Consider the following 24,152-nt stretch of genomic DNA (forward strand, 5'->3'; position numbering starts at 1 on the left):
GTTAAATTTAGAAAACGAAAAGAACACAAAACCTGTATTTTACACAAATTACATAAACTTTTCTTAACTTGGCTTTGAATAGGACCGTTGTTTTAAAAATATTACGAACGCTAATATATTTCACGCCAAGTTATAGATTCAGTTTTCATATAAATTTGTATCCTGGTAAATTGTATAAAAAAATTGTTTAACAGCTGTGAAACGTAATTAAAAGCATTTCAAAGTCATAATGAGAAAACTATCAACATTGGATAGAAACAAGCATGATTTAAGTGCTGCGGTAGACATATATCACATGTCGTAGATACACATATTCTTTTTCAAATTAAAATTTTTTTGAATTGCATAGTTTAATATCCAGATCATTTCATACTTCACAAAAATTTAACCTTGGCTTTGCTGTCTAACGTTATTGTAACAGGTCCGTCATTCTGAATGTTAACAGACATAAGAGCACCAAACTTTCCATCTGCATTAAAATTACTTTTAAAATACGTGCACTTAAATGAGAGATAATACACAAACTAGAAACTATAAATTATAATTGTGACCAAGGGCAAGTCTCTCACATACACCAAAACATAACCAGCAAACATTATGGCTGCAACCAATATGCTAGATTTCATACAAAAGTGAAATGCAAGCTATATAAAAATTCTAAGACGATAAAGCAGAGAAAAACTTGTCTGATTCAGTCCTGATGAGAACAGAAAGCGGGCAGATGATACACAAAACAATGTTGTTATAATTGGCCGGTAGACGACGGGTTCGTTTTATCCCAATGGAAAATAGCGACAAGAAATAACTTTTGAACTATCATTTTATTTATTTACAAATCGATAATCAATATTAATCAATAATCAAGGTTAATTAATTTTACTATTATAGGTTAATGTTCAGAAACTATCAAAGTAACATTCAGAAACTATCGCTTTCCGACTTAAAATTCACTAACGTTGATCGCAAATACAATAAAAACACAGTCAAATATTAAATATCACTTTCTACAAAAACAATCAATCGCTTTCCACATAAAATATTCAACGTTCTATTCAATATCTCGCACGTCTTTATATACCCGTCTTATCGACGCGTCATGAACATACTCGCTACCAGAAGGTTCTAGTTCTTTCTTAAACTGGGTGCGTTCGTAGCAACACTTGCACCTCTAGCGAATACATTTGTGACGGTTATAACAAAACCCTCCTTTCAGTTCTGTTTGTCCCGCAAGGTCTGCGCAGAATGAGTCAGTCTGTCCAATCTCGTTGAAGCTTTGGAGACCGTCCTTTCTTTCGATATGGGTTATACAGCCATACCGAATCGTTAGCGTTAAATCCAGCAGTGTTTCCCTTTTGATCGTATCGGGTCTTGGTTACTTAGCTGTTCTTTTTCTACTTCAGGCGCATGTATTGGTGGATGCTACTTAACCGCTGACGGAAATTGTCCACAGTCTGTTATTGATTGTGGTGCTTCGTACTTCCAAAAAGGATCTTTGATGAAGTCTCCTCAGTGGTTGTGTGGATGGCAGGCACTCCGATATGCAATGAGGAACAGTGGTATTCGTCGATCCCGGTCTTTTTAGTTTTTGTCAACTACCTTGGCCAAATGTTCATTAACTGTTCAATTGAAACCTTCCACCATACCATCTGACAGAGAATGGAAAAAAGTCGTTCTTGTTTTCTTTATACCCAGTAATCGACACAGCTCACCAGACAGTTGCGACTCAAAATTTCGACCTTGGTCTGAGTGCAGCTCCATGGGAACACCATACCGACCGATCCAGTTTATTACAATCTCTCCAGCGACGGTACAAAACTCTTGATTTTGTGTCGGATACAATAATATAAAATAATCCGCTACAACCGGAATGTAACGGTTTCCATCATTCGATTCGGGAAATGGTCCGGTAATGTAGATAGAAATTCTTTAGAAGTCACACCAACATTATAAATTTGCATTTTCCATCGTAACCTCTTTTTGGAACCTTTAACTGCAGCGCATTTACTACATTTCAACACCAACTTTCCACATCTTTTCGAGCGTTAACCCAGTACTCACTCACGTATTCTATCAAGCGTATTCACTCATGAATTCAGTATAAACTCACGTATTCTGTCCAAGATGAGCCACCATGCGTTTCTTGAAAAATGTCAATGATTTTATTCCTAGGTACCACAATCTGTCGATTCCCATTTCCGTTTAAGCAACCCATCTTCCAAATGCCAGGAATCTCACTGAGCCGAATAGCATTTCAACATCAAATAAAACTCCGATATGTCTTGCTATTCAAACCGCTGACCTGATTTTTTCCACGCAATGACATATTGCAAATTTTCGTCTGAAAACTGCGCTAGCCAGTTCTTTTGGTACCCATTCCTCTATCTGCCGTAATTTTTCGTATATCTTCTGTTTGTACTTTTGTGCGACTGTAGTATTTGCAACCTGGTAAACAAGGTCGACGAGAAAGAGCATCAGCATAGTTGTGGGAGGTTCCTTTACGATTCATAATTTCAAAGTCGTACATTTGTAATCATTCCAACCATCGTGCCACATGTCCTTCTGATTCTTTGAAATTAAGCAACCACTTTAATGTTGCATGATCCGTTAGAAGAAGAAATTTTTGTCCGTAGAGGTACTTGTGGAAATTTTTTGTTGCCATGACTATTACTAGCAACTCCTTTTTGGTTACGCAGTAGTAACGTTCAGGATTTGTAAGACTTCTGCTGTAATAGACCAAAACTTTTTCTTCTCCGTCAAAAAATTTAAAAACACTTTTTTTTATTTATAAGCACAAAATCAATAAATCAATCAATCTTCGTTTAGGATCCAGAAACCCAGTTCCCCAAGGTGGGACGTTGTTTTCTTTGCCATCAACTTTTTGCGCCAAATTAGACGATCAGTTGTATCCATTTTATTTAAATTTAGAGCTTTCATGTCTTGCTCGATTGTTTGCGACCAGGACTTCTTCGGATCGCTTTTGGGACGTGTACCAGGTACTTCAACATCTGCAAGAGAAGTTATGGCACTGTTTCCACTTCATTTGACACGACCAAACCACAGCAGACGGTGTTGCCGGCATTCGTCCTTTATATCATCTAAACCAGCACGACGCAGGATTTCGGTAGATTTGATGTGGTCCTTCAAAGTAATTCGTTGCATCCATCGGAGCATCTACATGTCGGTTCGTTGAAGTTGTTGTTCCAGTTTGGTTGTCATTGGCCATGTTTCTGCACCATGTAGCAACACCGGATATATCACAGATTTATAAAGTCTTGATTGTAGTAGTAGTGGGGTGTCACGCCGCATCAATATAGAGGCAAGGAGATGCCATTTATTCGTATACATTTCCATCACAAGTCGAACAAGATATTCTGGAATGAGTTGTCGACGTAGACTCCACCTGATTGCTTCACGGGGAACTCGATCAAATGATTGTGTTCCAAAAATGTGTGATAATTGTTGATGCTTTGCGAGGTACTTCTCTTGCAGTTGCCGAAGGATGTGAATTGCATCAATTGTTGATTTCCTCGCTAGGAAACCAAATTGATAATTTCTGATTGTAATGTACGAGGTTAATCTTCTCTCAATGATTTTTTTCGACAATTTTTAGAGAGTGTTCTAACAGACGTACTAAAAAGAATGTAATTATTTTCTGAAGCACCCATGAAGCGTCTCAAAGCTGTTCCAATCACTGTATATTTCATTTTCAATCGATCAATCAATTGACCGATCATTCATTAATCAATTTTCTAACGCGCCATTTCCGCGACGCCCAACGGCGCTCCTCAGTAAATTTTACAAACAGATGGGTCTAGAAATCCGCTCTGAATTTCGTAAGTGATGAAGAAGAAGTTAGAAAAGGAGGTGGAGAGTTCCAGAAAAAAGGACCAAAACAAGCAAACCGGTGCAAATAAACAAGATATGGAGATGTATGAGAAAAGCAACTAAAACTAAATTGCATCTAAACTAGCAGCAGAGTTGAAAGCTTTATTTAAAAGATAGAGTGTAGAATCAGGAAGACCAAAATAGTGCGAGTTACTATAATCAATCCTAGATAAGAGCATATTACTCTTTTCTGCAAATAAATCAATTAGTTAGTAAATGCTATTCTTTCTGAAATCCTCAAATGCCTTGATGATTATGTTGATGATTTTATGACAGCATTCAAAAATCCCAAGATTGAATCCAAATAAAATGCAATATTCAAAAATAATTTGATTGGTCCTTTAAAAATGGTATTTTCTTTTCGAGTTCAAAAACCAAAGCCATCCTTTTTTCATAGAAGCGTAAAATTCTGTATCCCAAACTAAAATGTGGAGACATGGAAATTCAAATTGAAAACGAAATAAAATTCCTAGGTGTAATTTTTTGACGAAAAATTAAAATTTTTACCACATATTCAATGTAAAAAATCGTTGAATCAGGTTTAATTAATATATCTAATAAGTTCTTAAGAAATAATTTAGATTTAGACTTGAACATTAATGTGCAAAAACCCTTTCTCATTACAGATGGGGATCCAGGTAAACTTTTAATAATTTACAAAGCCAAGGTAAGATCAGTATTAGACTATGGCTTAATAGACCTCGGTGAAATTATAAATCTTAAATGAAAGCTTTGGACCCTCTGATAAACGGCACTTTAAGAAGATGCCTGGGAGTACACAGAACGTCTCCTTCAACATATATGCAAATTTTAAGAAAGGAAACGCCCCTGGATCTATGATGCATCAAGCTATCATTAAATTATTTTGTTAAAGCATCTTCTCTTAAATCAAATATTTGTAAAAGTAAGTTTTAAGGGGAAAACTTACATCGTATATAAAATCTTTATTCTTAATAAGACAGTGGATCAACTATTGTCAGCAAAATTTCAATATCAAAAACATAGCTAATTTTTGGTGGTGTTGTAACGAGTTGGTGATAGCCTGGGCAAAGGCAGAAATGAACAAACAGAATCATTATACCACAAAATTTGTGCAACCACTGTCTCGAACAAAGTAGAAATGTGCAAGTATGATCAATCAACCAATCCTCGTTTATAGTCTCCATCCGTTATGGGTAGGACTTTTTTATTCCATTCATCAGCTTCTGTCTCCAAGCCGATATATCTATTGCGCCTGTCTCCTTGAGTCCAAGTGCTTTCAAGTCCTCTGGTATGATCTGCGTCCAGGACTTTTTTTTAGGTAACCTCTTGGGCGGGTGCCAAGCACCTGGTGTTCAGTAACGGAAATTATTGTATCGTTTTCGCTTCGCTTCACATGGCCAAACCACCGAGGCGATGACGAAGACATGCATCCTTCAATGTGCACTGTCCAAATCGGTTCAGGATCTCGGTTGTATGGATATGGTCCCTTAGGTCAACAGGCTGCATCCAACAAATCATCTTCATGTCAGTTCGGTGAAGCTGCTGTTCGAGTTTTGTTGTTATCGGCCACGTCTCTGCACCATACATCAAAGCAGAACGTATAGCTGTTGTATAGCTCTGAGCGCAGCGGTAGAGGAATGCTACGCCACATCAGTACCGATGCAAGGAGGTGTCATCTGCTCCATGCCTCACGTATGCGTCCACGAACGGCGGCATCCATTAGCTGCTATATGAACATGAACACCGCATTATATATAGGAGGTTTTGCAGACAGCATAAACCAGGTCAGAGCGCTTTAACAACGAGGCCAATGGAGTTGATCACAGACGTAGTTACTAAAGTTGATGATTATATTGTATGGCTCTATTTAGTCTCATATCAAACATCTACTGTGTTTAATAAAGTTCAAATTAATTCCCTGAAATTAAAAGGAAGGATTTCAAAAAAAAAACATAGTTGAAACTTTAATAAAACTTTATTTTCCGAATGTTTCAAAGACAACTTAATTTATAACATTTTTACAAAATAACAAATAAAATTTTGATATGCATTAGGCCAATATAGAAGACATAAGTATCAGCCAATAAGCCTAAAAATAGAAATTTATTAATAATTTGATAAAAATTATATAGCTGAAAAATTACCTTTGACAAGGTTAGGTTTGTACTTCAATTTCAATTCGTTTATGAATTGATTGTAAAAACTTTCTGACTGTTCAGCATTCATTGATTGGTGAAAATCTAACTTGTTGCCTTTCAAAACTGTATACAAAGTGAACTGTTTTAAAAATTAAGATGAATAAAACTTCAACAACTAAAAAATCTTTACAATATAGAATGATCTCGATGAAATATCAAAGATGGTTCAATATAATTTTTTAAAATGAAAAAAAACAAGTAATGAAAAATTAAACCATGCACTTTTAAACATGAGATGTAGCAAGATGGTTAAAAAACTACCCACTACCTACTAAGGCAAATTCAATTACATTGAACATGTCATGCATACATTTCCTCACTTATCCAGTTGAAAATACTTTCAAATTTATTTTATATTCAAATCGTTGCTGTAAATTCAATTTTTAAATTTATAATGATTAACAATTTCTGTGTAATGAACAATTTTCTGCATTTTGAAAATTGGTGGTGAAGTTATAGAATTGATAAGTTGCGGCCACCTTTCGTCATCTTTCATCACTTTGAGTCTGAATAACAAATTAGATAATAGCGCACCATTATTCTTTTTAAAAGCTTTTATATAATGCTTTTTTAATAAACGTTATTAAAAGCACTTAAAATATCAAAGCTTGATCAACTTTGTTTACGTTTACGTGCGGCACGTTTTCTCGGTGGTTTTGTAATTTGGGTGGTTTCTTGTTTTTTGCTTCTGAACAAGTGATATCACTTTTTTTTACTACGATTATTTTTTTTCTATATCTTTTTCTATATCTTTCAAATATTATTGTCTTATTCTAGAGACCTTCTGCTAAGCCTTTCTAATATTCCTTTGTCTCCGAACGAGAGTGGTTTGGCGGCGAATCTTTTACTTTAATCTTAGGGCTAATAATAATAAGTGCAATAAATCTAACTCTAATACGACTAATAAAAAATGAATATAGTTTGCAACAATAGTAATACTAATAGCAAACTTAATAAACATAATAAATCCTACTCTAATGTAATTAATACTAATGATAAGAATAACAATTCTATTAATTTAAATAATAAAGCTAGATTTAAAAATAAAAATATTCAACCTACTTCTTTCTATATTCTCGCTATTTAATATTAACATAAGTTCTATTAATAAAAAATCGCTCTATATTCAGCAAATAATCTCTTTCTCCTTACCTGACTTTTTTTAGTCTTAATGAAACTTGGCACGAGGACTCTAACTCTCCCTCTTTTATTCTTGCTAATCCTGATGGTTACAGCTTTATTGAATTTTCTAGCCTCCAATAGATCTTCTCTCATCTTCTGATTCTTATGGGGGCGTCGGTCTATTCTATAAATCTCTATTTACTGCTTTCATTAATACTTCCTTTAATTTTTCTTCTTTTGAATGTATTGTTGTATCTTTTAATTCTTCTACTCTATCTTTTTATATTGCTGTAATCTATCGACCTCTTTCTTCTTCTCCCTCCATATTTTTAGATGAATTTTATTCACTCACTAAATCTCTCTACTCTTTTTCTATTCATTTCTATATCTCTAGTAACTTCTACTTGCACTTCAATAACTTATCATGTTTTTACATTCGTAGATTTAATGATATTTTGTCTCTTCAACTTAACACAATATTGTTCTTTTTCTACTTATACTTCTGGTAACACTATTGATTTTATTATAGTTTTATCTTTTTCTAAGCCTATTAATATCTCTGCTTGCTCTGTTTCTCATTCTGATCATCTCCTTATTGAATCTGTATTTTCTTTAAATTTTCTTCCGTCTGATTCATCTATGTCTATTTCTAAAAGGTGCTGATCTTCTCTCAATAAAGATATTTTTCTTCAATTTCTTACTAAAACTTTTTTTGATATTTCCTTAATTTTTGATGTTGATGATTTTGATTTTTAATATCTACATTACTTCTATTGTTGTTAAACTTATGCCTTTTAAATCTTTTACTTATAGGCTGTATTCTCGTAAGGCTTCTTAGTTCGACTATGCTTGTGTATTAGCTAAGAAAAAAAATTAAAAGACTGGAGAAAGCCTATAGGTTAAATCCATCTAACTCTTTTTATTCTATCTATGAATCTGAATTGATTAATTAAAAATATCTATTATTCTCTAAACACTCTACTTTTCTAAATACTATAATATCTGCTTCAACATCTCAAAATAGGTGGCCTGTTTATCTAAACTTCTTCATCAGAAATTCTTTCACTCATCTTTTTCTGCTCAAAAGTTCCATGACTTTTGGTAAATAAAATTAATTTTTTAAGAACATCTAATTTTAATTTTTCTCCTCATAACTTTACTAAACTTACTACTGAATCTATTTCTGTATTTACTCCTATAAATCTTCTAGAACTTACTTAAATTATTAATTCTATGTCATCTACAACTTATTCTCTAAATCTGCTTCCTTCTAATTTACTTAAAGAATTTTCTTCAATATTTTATCCTATCATTCTTAAATTAGTTAATTTATCTCTTTCCACCTCTAAATTTCCTACTTCTTATAAAAATTATATTGTTACTCCCATTCTTAAAAACTCATCTTTAGATCCTTCATCTTTATCTAATTATAGACCTGTTACTAACCCACAAACGCATAGTGTGTCTTTTAAATTCATTATAGAATTAGTCTTTGCCTTCAGTAAGAAGAAATTAATATGCAAACACAAACACCATTGAAAAAAAAAATTTAAAAAAGTATATTTATTGAAAAAAATTGGAAGAAGAGTGAATTTTGGATGTAGAACCCATACCAGTGTTTTCTGAAAATAAAGAATTTGAAAATTAATCTCCTCACATTCTGTTTCAATTATTTTTTGATGATGAAATAATCAAATTCATCACTGAGATGTCTAATTTATATGCTAGTCAGAAGCTGAAGCAGTTGAATGCCACTGAAGAAGAATAAAGTGACATTAGCAGTTTTGCTCATATCGGGCTATGCTCCCCTACCAAATCGACGAATGTATTGCAAACAAAGTAATAACGTTCATAATTTAGCTGTGTGTAATGCCATCAGTGTGAATCAATCAATCATCGTTTAGCGTCTAGAGGTCCAGTTCCCCGAGGTAGGACGTTGTTTTCTTTGCCATCAACTTTTTGCACCAAATTTGACGATCAGTTGAATCCATTTCATTTAAATTTAGAGCTTTCATGTCTTGCTCGATTGTTTGCGACCAGGACTTCTTTGGACGGCCTTTGGGACGTGTGCCAGGTACTTCAACATCTGCAAGAGAAGTTATGGCACTGTTTCCACTTTGCTTGACATGACCAAACCACCGTCCTTTATATCATCTAAACCAGCACGACGCAGGATTTCGGTAGATTTGATGAGGTCCTTTAAAGTAATTCATTGCATCCATCGGAGCATCTTCATGTCGGTTCGTTGAAATTGTTGTTCCAGTTTGGTGTCATTGGCAATGTTTCTGCACCATATAACAACACCGGACGTATCACAGTTTTATAAAGTCTTGACCGTAGTGGTAGTGGGATGTCACGCTGCATCAATATAGAGACAAGGAGATGCCATTTATTCCAGGCTGCACGTATGCGTACTCGAACGGCAGCTTCAGCTGTTCCAGCACAATCCAGATCATCCCCTAGATATTGAAACGATGTGACTTTCTCTACCTTAATGGCTTCAAAAACATTGCTAGTTCGTATTTGTTGTTGTGGATTGATGCAAGCAGGACATTCAAAATTGGACACTTTAGATTAAGTACCAATTATTTTTGAACAACGTTTGTGACACCACTGGTTACACTGCTGACATTAGATTGAACTGTTACCTACACCAGCTTTGCAAACTGAACATCGTCCAGTAGCTGTCAATTGGATTTTTAAAACATTGGCCAGAAAAAACTTGCTTATCAACTGACGAGTCCATGGTACCATATTTGGGTAGACATTCCTCTAAGCAATTTTTATGAGGTAAACCAATCCGATTCGGATTTAAAATTTGATGCATGATTAATCGTCTCGGTTATTTAATGAGTTGTGAACCACTTCAAGGAGCCACTGAAGATTATGATCCAGATTTAGGACTAAGTGGACCAATAGTTAAAAAACTGACAGCATGCCTTCCTGATGATAAATGATTTCATTTATTTTTGACAATTTTTTCACTTCGATCAAATTAATTGAACGACTAAAAAAAATCATATTTATGCAACTGGTACAGTTAGAGTAAATCATATAGGGAAATGTCCATTGATGGATATAAAAGAAATGAAAAATTACCTAGAGGCACATCTGACTATTTTGCAGATAGTGATTTAAATATTATTGCGGTTAGATGGGATGACAATAGTGTGGTCTCTATCTTGTCAAGCTGCAATGGGCTGGAACCAATGAAGGAAGTGAAAAGATGGTCTTCAGCAAACAAGAAACATATTTTAATATCTCAGTCATATATAATAAATCAATATAACAAATATATGGGTGGAACTGATAGGATAGATTAGAACATTGAAAATTTCCGGACCAATATTCGGATTAAAAAATGGTGGCCACTTTTTGCTTTCGCTTTGGATTCTAACCTTCATAATGCTTGGTGCATTTCCAAAAAATACTCAAAGCATGAAAATCACACTTAAGCTTGGTTCAGGAAAAATATTGCCAAAACAATATTAGGGCAAGACCAACCAGAAGATCTGAAAAAAAATAAGTAAACCTTAATGTTGAAAATGAAATAAAATTTGATGGAAAAGACCATTTTATTGGAAAAATTTTGGATGGACGAAAAAAATGTAAATTGTGCCACAAAAAAGTATCAAAGAAATGTGTAAAATGTGATGTTGCCCTACACTTGGAATGCTTTGAACATTTTCAGAGGAAATGATTTACCATGAGTATTAACTCATAATGCACCTTTGTAGAAACACTTTGTTTTTTATCATAACTTTTTTTATTTAAAAAAAATTTCATTTTAATAGGCTTTTTTGATGTTTTAATCCTACGCTAAATAAAATATTTCGAAGTCATAAAAAAATTTGAGTCATGCATTGGAGGGATAATATTATTTTCATCTCTAAAATAATAGAAAAAGTAGTTTATAATCAATTGTCATCTTATTTAAGCTCTAACTCTTTGCTACCTGTATCTCAATCTGGTTTCAGACCTGCTCACAGTACTGAAGTTTCTTTACTCAAATTACATAATGATATCCTTTTCTTTAGTGACAATAGCAATCTTACTCTTATTTTTGCTCTTGACTTTTCCTCTGCCTTTGATACTGTTGATCATACTATTCTCTTGAGGCTGCTAGATCTTTCTTTTAATGTTACTGATTCTTGTCTATCTTGGTTTTCTTCTTATCTCTGTAATTGTTTCTTTTCTGTTGTTTTCAATAATTCTTCTTCTAACTCCTCTACTCTTACTTTCGGGTTAGCTCAGGGATCTATCCTTGGCCCTCTTTTATTTATACTCTATACTTCTGATCTACCTCGTATGATTAATAATTTTTCTTTCACTAGTCAACTATTTGCAGATGACTCTTATATTTATACTTCTTTTCCTCCATCTAATCTCAATAGTGTTCTTCATAATCTATTTCCATGTCTTTCTTCAATTATCGCCTGGTCTGACTCTATATGTCTTAAACTTAATCCTTCTAAATTCGAAATAATTTATTTTTAATAAATCTAAACACTCTATTACTATTCCTCCTATTATCTTACCTAATTCTAGAACTCTTGATGTCTCTCACAAGTTTCGTAGTCTAGGCTTTATCTTTTATTCTAGCATGTCCCTTTCTTCTCAGATTAATAGTGTTGCTAAAAATTCTTACTTTCATCTACTTAGAATCAAAAATTTTTGCCTTTTCTACTCTTCTCCGTCTTGTTATTTCGTTAATTATATATATCTAGGATTGATTATAGCAACTCGCTCAACTATGGTCTTCCTGATTCCACACTCTATCCTTTAAGTAAAGCTTTTAACTCTGCTACTCGTCTAATTGCTCGTTTCCCTTTCTTTTCTCATATATCTCCATATCTTGTTCTCTTGCACTGGCTACCTATAAAAAATAGAATAATTTTTAAAATTTGCACATTTATGTATAAGTCTCAATCTAAATTATTTCCTAAGTACTTATCAGATACATCAATTAAACCTAAACGTCCAGATTTACGATCGTCTTCTTGTTCTCACTTCCTCTTAACTCGTATTAAACACTTTTTGCAAAATCTGCATGCTTTTTTTGGCCCTTTTCTCTGGAACTCTCTACCTTTTTCTCTGACTACTTTTCCATCACTTAAGAAGTTCAGAGCGGATCTCAAGACCCATCTGTTTGCAAAATTCATTGAGGAGCACTGTTGAACATCGCGGAAATAGCGCTTTATAAACTAATTGATTGATTGATTTGCAGCCATCTTCTTCCGTGTCAGGTATTTGATGTCTTAACATTATTTAGATTGTTGCTGCTGCCAAATTTCTAATTCCTAATACAGACAATCTCCTGTCATGAAGTTTCACTGACAAACTTTTCAAAACAAAGCAAAAATTCCGACTTCAATTTTAAGATATTTTTTATTCTTTAAAACGTCAGAATTTGACAGACGTAGAATCTGTTAAATCATGAGAGACAATATTATAAAATGAAAACAATAATTCCCGAGATGCATTTCAGATCTCAAAAAATTTTCATAAATTGAACAAACAAATTTCGGAAACTTTTCCTCCAAATCTCCTTCGTAAATTAATTCGCGAATGCACTCATTTCGCTTCCATGTCAATCGACATGTTCTACAAAATTCCTCGAATAAAATCAACCATGACTAATCATCATCATCAACAACAACTTCATGTTTGCACCACCCAGTTTTGCACATATTATCAGCAACATTCATTTACATAACTTATGTTCACTGTTTAACAAATTCATTCATACCAACAAGATGGAAGCCGGCACAATTCCTTTCTTACTAAAGTAAAATGTAATTCATCACCATTAGATTATCGTCCAATGTTAATCACACCTTTTTTACGTATTCTATAAAATTTATTGCTAGGTTATTCATCTATCCATGTTTCAATCATCATTCAATCAAATCACTACTACAAGATCAACACGCACTTCGCCTTACAGATTCATCTACATCTGCAACCATCTCTCTTAAAATAATTACCATGTTTACCTTGTTGCAACTGACTTACCGAATGCTTTTGATACTCTAAAAAAATCAATTTTTCTCTTTATAATAATTTACCTTCTTCTCCTTTAGATGAAAACATCTACAATATATAATGTTACAAATAGGAGTTTTCTACTTATATCTGTTTTAAATTATCACCCATTTATCAATTAATTCTAACGTAATTTAATGATTAGTCTTTGGACCTTCAATTGTTATCATTTTAGCATCCGCTTTCAAAACTCGCCATTACTTTAATACAATCGTTAAATATGCGGACGCGGCTCATCTTATCATTCTATCATCTAACACAAACACCATCTTATCGGTATTGAATTTATTAGTTATATAATCAAAACAATGCAATATCTCACCTAATTTCAATAAATTAATCAAACTCATAATTCCTAACACAAAATAACATTACCCCCAAGAACAAATCACTTGTAAACATCAATTAAAAATGGCAATGATATTCATCTCCACACCCAACATAAAATGATTCAGATAGTTTTGAATGCTTTAGAAGTCAAAAATGATAAGATGAACAAGTTTTGAACAAGAACATATCACAAAAGGACTCCAAACATTTCTCATTGCTCACGTGGTCTCAAAGGTATAAAATTATTTGACATCGCAGAATCACTTATCAGTTTACACATCAAATATGTACCTTCTTCCTAGTCCGGCTTCGTTACGCAACTTCAACAACAACAATCTCTCATCAAAAAATTAATTCGCTTCAACCATTGACCTCCATCATACTGGATTTTAGATTATTAAGGAAAATAGAAACAAATACAAATCCTGTCATCCACTTTCTATTGATACCTGTCAAATCTATCACCGAAAATCTTCGTTGACGCGAATATACATATAAAAGCACCACTCAGTCAAGTCATCAAGGCGCTTTATAAAATGACATTGTTATTATTTGTAGTAGTAGTAATAGTAATCAGATCTGGCTGAGCCAGTGTTCTTTCAGTTAGTAAATTTAATCTTAGTTAAAGTTAAAGTTAGTTATCTAGGATTGGTCAAAGTTAAATTTAAAGTTAGCAGCTTAAATTAAATTAAAGTTACAGTTAGTTATTCAATGCTAATTTCAGTTAAAGTTGAAGTTAAAGTTACCGTTCAACTTATCAACTTGGAACCAAGTTGCCCTCATACTGAGTTTTTTTCATTAAAATTTTGGTTAGTGTTGTACTGAAAGTCGCTTATTTATATATTGTAAAAAAATCATGTTTTAAATAAATATAAAGCCAAACTCAGGTATTTTTTAGATTACAGAAAAAAAATAAATATAATATATTTAAAATTAAATATAGTTAATCTTTAAAAAAGTTCTCATTTCTAATGATTTGTCCATTTTATTTTTTTGCAAGTTAAATATTTTAACAAATAGTTACTCTGCATTGATAACCAATCAAATTTGATGAACAATCATCAATTATATGGTATTAATAATTTTATTAAGTTTTCAAGAATAATGTAAATGTAAGGCATTAAATGTAGTCATAAATTTTAAAATTTGCATGTACACATAAACATTTCTGCTCAGATTCAATTCATAAATTCCATGTTACAAGTTATACATAGCCAAGGTTTTTTTTTATTAAGTTATTGATTTACTGAACGAGTTAAAGCTAAATTAGTTATATATTTTAATCATCTGTTTAGTAACTTTTAAGTTAAAGTGACACTTAGAAATAAATGAAAGACGTTTTTTTCTGTTAATTTAAGCAAAATAAACAGTCAATTAGTTGATAAAATCAAAAATTAAATATTCACCTGACTCACACAAAGGATTTCCAAATTTCTGTCCACAACACTCAAGGACCATCGTTTCTCATTATTCTCAAAAACTCTGACATTTAATATTTTTCTAACACTGTGTTTACAAAATTTCTAAATTTATTAAAAATACAGCATAGTATATCATGAAATTCTATCAATTAGTCATGTAATTCGTGAATTAAGAACGTTTTTTCATCTTATAAAAAGTAGACAAATTATTGAATAAATAATTTGATAAAACTAATATTATGGAATAATTAACAATTATTGAGAAAAAAATAAACATCGTGGAATAATTAACATTGATTGAGAAAATTAGAATAAATTTAAAGTTGATACATCAAAATCGTACATGTATTCAATATCCTTTGGAGTGTCTTCTCTAGAAATGCCAATAAGGACACACAATCCTTGACCTATTGTGCTCACCAACACGTTATCAACTGGAAAAAATCAATTTCTGTTGAATACAATTGAAGAATCAGGTCAAATATTGTTTAAATTTAGGCAAATCGAATTTAGAGTCACTTAAGATGATATAACTGTCAAGATGCCTAATTTAGCTGATGCTAATAGAAATCTAAGCCAAGCAACATGCGTTGCATGGGTTCATGTAAATTCACATGTACTGTGTGTGTTTGTTCATGATACCTCTGAGAATAATAATAATAATAAATTCTACTAAGTATACGATGAGTGCATTTAATGCCGTTACTTAAAAACAAAGTCACAAAAACAAATTATGATTTGAGGACTATTAATTTAAGGTGAGTTAGTAAATCGCATTGTATATAGGATTTATGTATTAAAAACTCCATCAAATGTTTGGAAAATTTAAAAACAGTGCAATTTTAATATTTAATAACATTTATTATTAAATTTTATTTCTTGCTCAAATTAACACATTTAGAACATCAAAATAGTGCTACTGTTTGCCATTTTGATTTTTAATTTTTCATACCGAGCCCTGAAGATTTGTTTTTTCAAGAAATTTTATTAAATTTAAATTAAATATTATTAAATTTAAAGATTTATCGCGAGTTTGGAAATTTCTCAAAAAGTCTGACACAATAAGATATTTATTTCTGAGTAACTGGGTTTTTGCAAGTTATTATACGACGTGTCTTATAGTTTGTTTGCCTCAATAAAACTGCTGGTTGTAAAGATTTATAGACTCTTATGTTATATTCTTGGACTAGTTACTGTTTAAACTTTAGTCCTCAAGACAAGAGGCTGAAGATAATATATCAGTGGTGTGGTACTTGATACTTGTACTTGAGTACTACTCGAGTACCAATTTTAAGTACTTGTACTTGAAACCAAAGTAATTGTACATTATTCAACATTATAACAAAATGTATTGAGCATAAATTTACCTGCGATATAGCTTTGGCTGGATTTGTTTTTTGTAAATAAATCTGGCTCCAGAAAAGTTAAATTCGGTACATCCCTAGTGACAATATAATTTCCAAACTGATTTTTGAAAGTGAAAAAAAAGGCCTGCAAATTAACATCAACAAAACAGAGTGCATCATTATCAGTAAAAGCAAAACCGCCCGATCCACTCCATAATCATTAATGGCAAACAGATGAAACAAGTCAACAGCTTCAATTATCTCGGAAGTCTGATAACCTCCGGTTGTAAATGTGATGTGGATATCAAACGAAGGATAGCTATAGCAAAATATGCATATTCTAAAATTAAAAACACCCTCACCAACAGTAAAATTAGATTATCAACAAAATTTAAACTGTAAGAGTCAGTGTCACACTTTTCCTTTGCTCACATACGGCTCTGAGTCCTGGACAATTTCTAAAGAAATGGAAAAATGGTGCTGAGATGTGGTTTTTGAGAAAAATTATGGAAATTAGTTGGACCTCTCATACCTTCAATACGGATGTATTAAAACAGTTTGGTTATGAAAAGAGGAAATTACTACAAATAATCTGACAAAGGCAGTTAAAGTTTTTCGTTCATATTATGCGGAAGGAATGAATGGAAAATTTAAAAAATACTGGAAAGATTGCAAGGAGAATTAAATTTGTGAAGTCCTGTCAAATTTCCTGTCCTTTTTCAAATTATTATTGTTGAATATCACTACATTTCAACAGCTACAAAGTGTTAAATATCGAGTTTTGTGGAGGTCGATGGTCGCCAATGTCCTGAAAGGATAAGGCACAAGAAAGAAAAAGATTTTGCTTTCCCAAACTTTAATCCTAACCCTAACAGGCCTAATCCTGACACATTGTAAATTTTAATAATCTAAAATTTTCAAAGTGCATATTCTCCTAATTAATTTGAGTTCACATTTCATTTCACTTTATTTTAATAGACTCACTTCCAGGCTTTTTTCACAAAATTAATTCCATGCATAGACAGAAAAGTATAAGCATACTGGTAAACTTGGAGACCACAATCTGGTTTTCCCAGCAATATTTATTCATAATCAACAGCTTAAAAAGACACATAAGCTTCTCTCACGGTGCAACTAATAATTAAACTAAATAGAGGTTCTTGTTCGTTGCCTAGGGACCTTACAGTGTACATTACTGCCATTATACTCGCAAATGGGCTGTTTAAATGTTATTTAATGTTTAAATGGTTCACGTTATGTGAAATGTTATAGCTCAATTCCTATACCTACTTTAATGTTCAACCAGGTTGTGCTTTTATAATTATTATATCTCAACTTATGAAATTATAAAATAACCATATTTAAACCTCAACTTATATACCTTACTTATATGACTTAGTTATCAATAAATCAATTTTCGTTTAGCGTCCAGAGACCCAGTTCTCCGAGGTAAAGCGTTGTTTTCTTTGCCATCAATTTTTTGTGCCACATTAGACGATCAGTTGTATCCATTTCATATAAATTTAGAGCTTTCATGTCTTCATGTCTTGCTCGATTGTTTGCGACCAGGACTTCTTTGGACGGCCTTTGGGACGTGTGCCAGGTACTTCAACATTTGCAAAAAAAGTTATGACACTGTTTCCACTTCGTTTGACATGACCAAACCACAGCAGACGGTGTTGCCGGTACTCGTTTCCAACCGTTGTGCCCTAACCGAGAAACTTAGTATTTGTATACATTCCCGTCACAAGTCTGGAATGAGTTGTCGACATAGACTCCACCTGATTGCTTCACAGGGAACTCGAACTATATGACTTAGTTAAACCCATGGATAAACCTCAATAGATATAATACACCTAGATATACTCAACAGGTTCAATTTACAAAAATTATATTTTCGTGTTGTATTATTTATTAATTTGGGTTAAAATTAAACTTATAATATAAGCCATAGGGCCATTTGATTATATAGAATATACCTGATAACATATATAATATATACTCTATAGTCTATATATGTGTGTAGGGCAAACTTGATTTTTAAATAAATTTTGAGAATACTGCTTCATTTTACCAGCTAATAAGGAGCTTATGTGTCGATTTAGTAATTTAAACTGTTGACTGTAAATAAATATTGCTAGAAAAAACACTTTGTGGTCTCCGAGTTTGCCAGGTATACTTTGTCGGGTAAAACGTGAGATCGGTACTCCTATATATCGTCCATGTTTACAAACTATAGCAATGTACTTTAAATAAACGATAAATCTATCGCGCGTGCGGGCCGCACGCCGACCGTGAACTTGTTAGACTGCTATAAGGCGTGCGTACGAAAAATATGTTCAAAAATTATTTTTTATGCCGAATATTATTTTAAAAAGTATTTGTAAAAATTTCCGTTACTTACAATTGAAAATAAATTAAAAAAAAAATTTTTTTTAAATAAATTTTTATTTGCGCGTCGTAATACTATTATTTATTATCTTTGGCAAGAGTTCATTTTCCTTCTTCTTTCAGTTGTGAGCGGTGAGGCTTTGAAGATTCGCTTGATTTTTATTGTTTTGTTTGATATAATTTAATTAAATAAAATAAAATTTGTTATTTTATCACTCTAATTTGAAAAAATGAGTTCTGAGTCATAAAGTTAGGAGATGGATTTGTGAATGTGGAAAAAGCCGTTGATGTGATAGAAAGTATCCTTGTTGTGTGGTTGCACTGCAGCAGTTTATGTGGCATACTGCAAAAATCGGAAAGTAGTAATAAAATTTAAATTGAAATATTTAATAATGATTAGTGATAATAAAATTTTGTTTATTGTTGTATGTTGCAAGTGATAATAATACTTTAAAAAATTAAAATGAAGTTTTTAATAATGATTAATGGTAATTAAATTTTGTTTATTAATAGTTATCTGAAGAAACAGCCAAAAACTGTGTTCAGACGGATTGCATAGCATCAATTAACGATGTTAAAGAAATAATTGATCCAAGATGCACAGATGACCGTGCTAATATGTCCACCTTGAAACAATACTTTTCCAATGAAGCATGGACAAAATTAGAAAATAAGATGTGGTCAATTGGACAAAATTTGTATGTTTGTGTTGTTTGTAGACATCACTCTGGAAGAGACAACCAAACTCGTACTTCGGGGGTGCAGTGTGATGGCTGCGTAAATTCGTACCACTCACTATTCATGTGTTGAAATGAAAAGGCTACCAAAAGGGACGTGGTTTTGTCGACAGTGTTGATATAACAATCTTGGGTCTTTTGGTAACTGTTTCGTCTTAACACATGAACAATGTACCCGTGTGCATTACTGTGTAAATATGTGTGTTTGTCTGTGTGTGTTACTATACGACACTTGATGCAATAAATTTTTTATTTTAAAAATTGTTATTCCATAACAAAAATGCTTTATATTGTCTTAATAAACGTCAAATTTTGCGCTTTGACTGCGTCCTGTATCGTCAAAATAGCGCCAACTTTGCTGTACAGACTTCAGCCATCTCAACGTCGAATTCGTCGTGCGAATCTCACGCTTTTCACCGTCTAAGCGTCGTATTCGCCCACTCGTGATTCGCACGCCTCATAACATTTCGACGTGCGGGTTCCTCACGATATATAATTTCGAACGTCGTATTTGCCCGTTTGTGATTCACACGCCTTATAGCATCTCAAAGTCGACGTGCAGGTTTCTCAAGATTTATGATTTTAAACGTCGTATTCGCCCGTTCGTGATTCGCACACCTTATACAAGCATCTCAACGTCGAATTCGGCTTGCGGGTTAGGGTTATTTTTTTATTTTCATCTTAACGTCGAATTCGTAGTGCTAGTCTCACGCTTTACACCTTTCAAATGTATTCGCCCGCTCGTGATTCGCACGTCTTATAGCATCTTAACGTCGAATTCGACGTGCAGATGTCTCACGATATATAATTTCAAGCGTCGTATTTACCCGCGAATCGCACGCCTTATAGCATCTCAACGTCGAATTCGCCGTGCGGCCTCACGCCTTATAGCATTAACACGTACAATTCGCCGTGCGGATTTTTCACGCCTTATAGCATCTCAACAGCGTATTCGCCGTGCGAACCCGCACGCCTTATAGCATCTCTGCGGCGTATTCGCCGTGCGATTCCGCACGCCTTATGGCACTGACCTTAAATAAATTGACTCCGCCCGTGTTGAATTGAAAATAATTTAATTAGGTAAGTTTTTTAGATCATTACTTGTCAAATAGTTGAAATAGTGAACATTAAATAAAAAAAAGTTAAAATATGAGTAAATTTCTGTTTTGATAATGATAACAATCAATGGCTTATGGAGTGGTTAGGGTTAGGGCCTCCCTTTTTAACAAAATTTTTAATCATTTCACAAATATGGAGTGGTTAAAATTTTCAATCATTTGTGAAATGATTGAAAATTTTGTTTAACCCTGTTAACCACTCCATAAGCAATTGATATTTGACAATCTACAGTAATGATTCTAACTGAACAACCAACCTGTAACACTGGCATTGGTAACTCGCTGGATGATTGCCCTCATTCTATCTTTTTTTTCTGCAAGTCACTGCTACTATATATATTATAATTTATTATAATTATTTTTATAAATGGCAAAACTTACTTTACTAAAATTTTCAATCTATGGCCAAGGCAATTTAAATTGGAGATAACAAGTAAAAGTGAGAGTACTGTCAATGGGTAAATATGTTTAAAAGTGAATTGTTATTAAGACTTGAGACTGACCTGGACTCAGGGGATGCCGATCAAAATCATGGATTGGATACATATATCCATGATCAAAAGAACTAAATATGATGAAATAATATGCAAATCCATGCAGTAAAGTAAAACAATTAAAAAACAATCAAAAGAAAAAATTTTTGAAGAATGAATAAAAATTATAAATAAGCAATAAAAGTATTAAGATTATAATATCTTGATGAATAATTTATTGTTTATGGAGGCTAAAGAATGACACTAGACCATTGAATTATATAATTATATATAATTCCATGCACCAGACCATACGCACCCACCCACCATGTGCGTGGGTGCGTTCAAGGGCCAATATGAGTATTCTACCATTATATATATATATATATATATATATATATATATATAAAATATATAATATTATATATATAATATATACAATATTCTATAAATATATAATATATATATGTTGGTAATAGACCATAATTTTTACAATATTCTATAAATTCTACCGAATGTCTGGCGTTAATATGTTTGTAGTTCATTTTTTCAATTTTTCTCACTAAAGTTTTTTGGTGAACGTTTAGTTTATTAATATTCAAAATAAACTTATTTTCCGAACTCATGCTGCAAATAAGGCCATATTTCGATTCCGAATGAATCATCATCAGTGGTTTCTGCTGTTTATATAGGGAAATATTGACTTTGTCAAAATGGAGATTGACTTTGTCAAAGTGAACTTAGATGGTAATTAGGTGTCAGGTTTTTTTATTGGCTGGTCGTCTTCTTTGGTCTCCTTTTCTTCATCGATAGCATCATATTCTTCTTTGTCACTATTTACAATGCCAGTTTTTATTACTTCTTTGTTTTCGTTGTTGGTTAAGCCGGGTTGGAAGTGAGGTTGTCATTTTTTGTTGTATATTTATTTATGGTCTATTGATGTCAATTAATCAATCACTATTAGCCGTGAAAACCTCGACAGTAACACAAAAGTAATATACCAGAACAGCAACTACAGCATCTTAAAATTGCAGAAGCAGTCCTAATTGACATCAATAAATCAAAAATAAATATACAACAAAAAATGACAACCTCACTTCCAACCCGGCGCTTAACCAACAACAAAAACAAAAAAGTAATAAAAACTAGCATTGTAAATAGTGACAAAGAAGAATATGATGCTATCGATGAAGAAAAGGTGACCAAAGAAGACGACCAGCCAATAAAGAAACCTGACACCTAATTTCCATTTAAGTTCACTTTGACAAAGTCAATCTCCATTTTGACAAAGTCAATATTTCCCTATATAAACATCAGAAAGCACTGATGATGATTCATTCGGAATCGAAATATGGCCTTATTTGCAGCATGAGTTCGGAAAATAAGTTTATTTTGAATTTTAATAAACTAAACGTTCACCAAAAAACTTTAGTGAGAAAAAATGAAAAACGAACTACAAACATATTAACGCCAAACATTCGGTAGAATTTATAGAATATTGTAAATATATATATATATATATATATATATATATATATATATATATATATATATATATATATTTCATTTTTATTTTTTCCTCTGTTAGTTGTTTCCAGCCGAACAGGCCAAAATGACTTGTTGCCATCTGTTTCTGTCTTTCGCAAACTCTTCTAGTGTTACTCCAGCTCTCCCAGTAGTTCTCCAGTATAGTTCTCAGCTCTTTCTAAATTTCGGCTTAGACACTTGTTTCATCTCGTTTTAGAACTGATTTTAATTCTTTTCCCCTCTGGTTGATACTTCCAGATTTTCTTAGGTGTTCTGAATTCCTCCATCCTCACATCATCATATGTCCTGCCTACTTCAATCTACTCTTTTTAATAACATCACTAATATTCATTTGTTCTGTTCTTTTCCTGATTTCTTCATTTGTGAAATGATTTGCATAGCCAATTCGCATCATTCTTCTGATTTACATGTTCTCGCAGACATCCACATTTTTTTTCTTGCTAATGCTCACGACTCAGCCCCCATATACCTTTTCAACGCTCTCCTCTTCAATCCCTCCTCTATTCTATCTGCCTAGTTAGTATGACTTCCTAAATAGAAAAATTCTGATACGGTTTCTATTTCTTCTCCACTCACTTTCACCTGATTGTGATTATCTTTGTGATTGGCATTACCTTTGTTTTTTTGATGTTTATATTCATACCTAATTTAATTTTGAACTTTCATGTTGTAAAACGTCAGTTAGCTCCATTATCTTCAGAAGACATTCAGCCATTAAGTATGTGTCATCTGCGTATTCTGTTTTTTTCAAGTTTCTCGAGCTTTTCCAGTCTTTTCAGTTTGTTGTTGAGAATGATGTTAAATAAGATCAGTGATAGAATGCAACTTTGTCTGAAACCAGTTTCTATCTAGAACCATTCAGATTCTTCCCCTTCCAATCTCATATTTGCCAGGCTACTTAAGCGACTGCCAGAGTGCTTCGACATTTTGTGCAGACCTTTCTATGCTGGGCGACGTCCAAGCCGTTATTCATCATAGGATAATTACTTTTCATTTCGATTGGTGGTCGTTTATTCCAAGCGGTGACCTGAAAATTTAGCCAGCAAATTTAGCTGTTGTTGCCACTCTCCTGCCGCTTTGAAGCGCAGGTTAGATTTGAGGGGAGATTATATATATTATATGTCGGAAATTTTAAAATGAAACTGGTGGTGTTGAGGCAATCTCCTCTTCTATTTTTCTCAGGGAATTTTTTTTATGGTCCGACAATAATTTTTGTGTATATTTTTATCGTGAGTTTGACCAGTCCTGTGTGGCACTGGGCTTTTTCGAATTATATGATTTTACTGAGTAACACATGAACGCGTAAAAATATTCGATAAAAATTTTATTAATCGACGGAAGTAAATGAAAAGGAATTGAACTAAATGAACTCTATAATAATGTAAAATGTCAATGAACAAACTAGAATACAGGAATTAGAACTTCTTCTTGTTGGGTCTTCGACTTGGGATATGTTTCTTGCCGTTTAATCGTACAACCTCGACGTGTGTATCCGATGGTGATGTCGATACAACTCCGAGAAATAAATAAAATGAATGCGGAAAAATTACAAAAAT

At 32.8% G+C, this 24,152-nt stretch overlaps 1 protein-coding gene across 1 annotated transcript; it reads right to left on the minus strand.

Annotated features, from left to right (window-relative positions):
* Positions 1-374: 374 nt before the first annotated feature.
* HELRODRAFT_83187 (hypothetical protein) lies at positions 375-20,875 on the minus strand (the record flags this gene model as incomplete). The annotated part of the gene is made up of 5 exons (XM_009023227.1): positions 375-469; positions 6,012-6,144; positions 14,969-15,068; positions 15,327-15,417; positions 20,833-20,875. The coding sequence occupies 5 exons, from the start codon at positions 20,873-20,875 to the stop codon at positions 375-377; spliced, it is 462 nt and encodes a 153-aa protein (XP_009021475.1).
* Positions 20,876-24,152: the final 3,277 nt, after the last annotated feature.

This window comes from Helobdella robusta (genome assembly GCF_000326865.2).
Source record: "Helobdella robusta unplaced genomic scaffold HELROscaffold_35, whole genome shotgun sequence".
NCBI classification, from domain to species: domain Eukaryota; kingdom Metazoa; phylum Annelida; class Clitellata; order Rhynchobdellida; family Glossiphoniidae; genus Helobdella; species Helobdella robusta.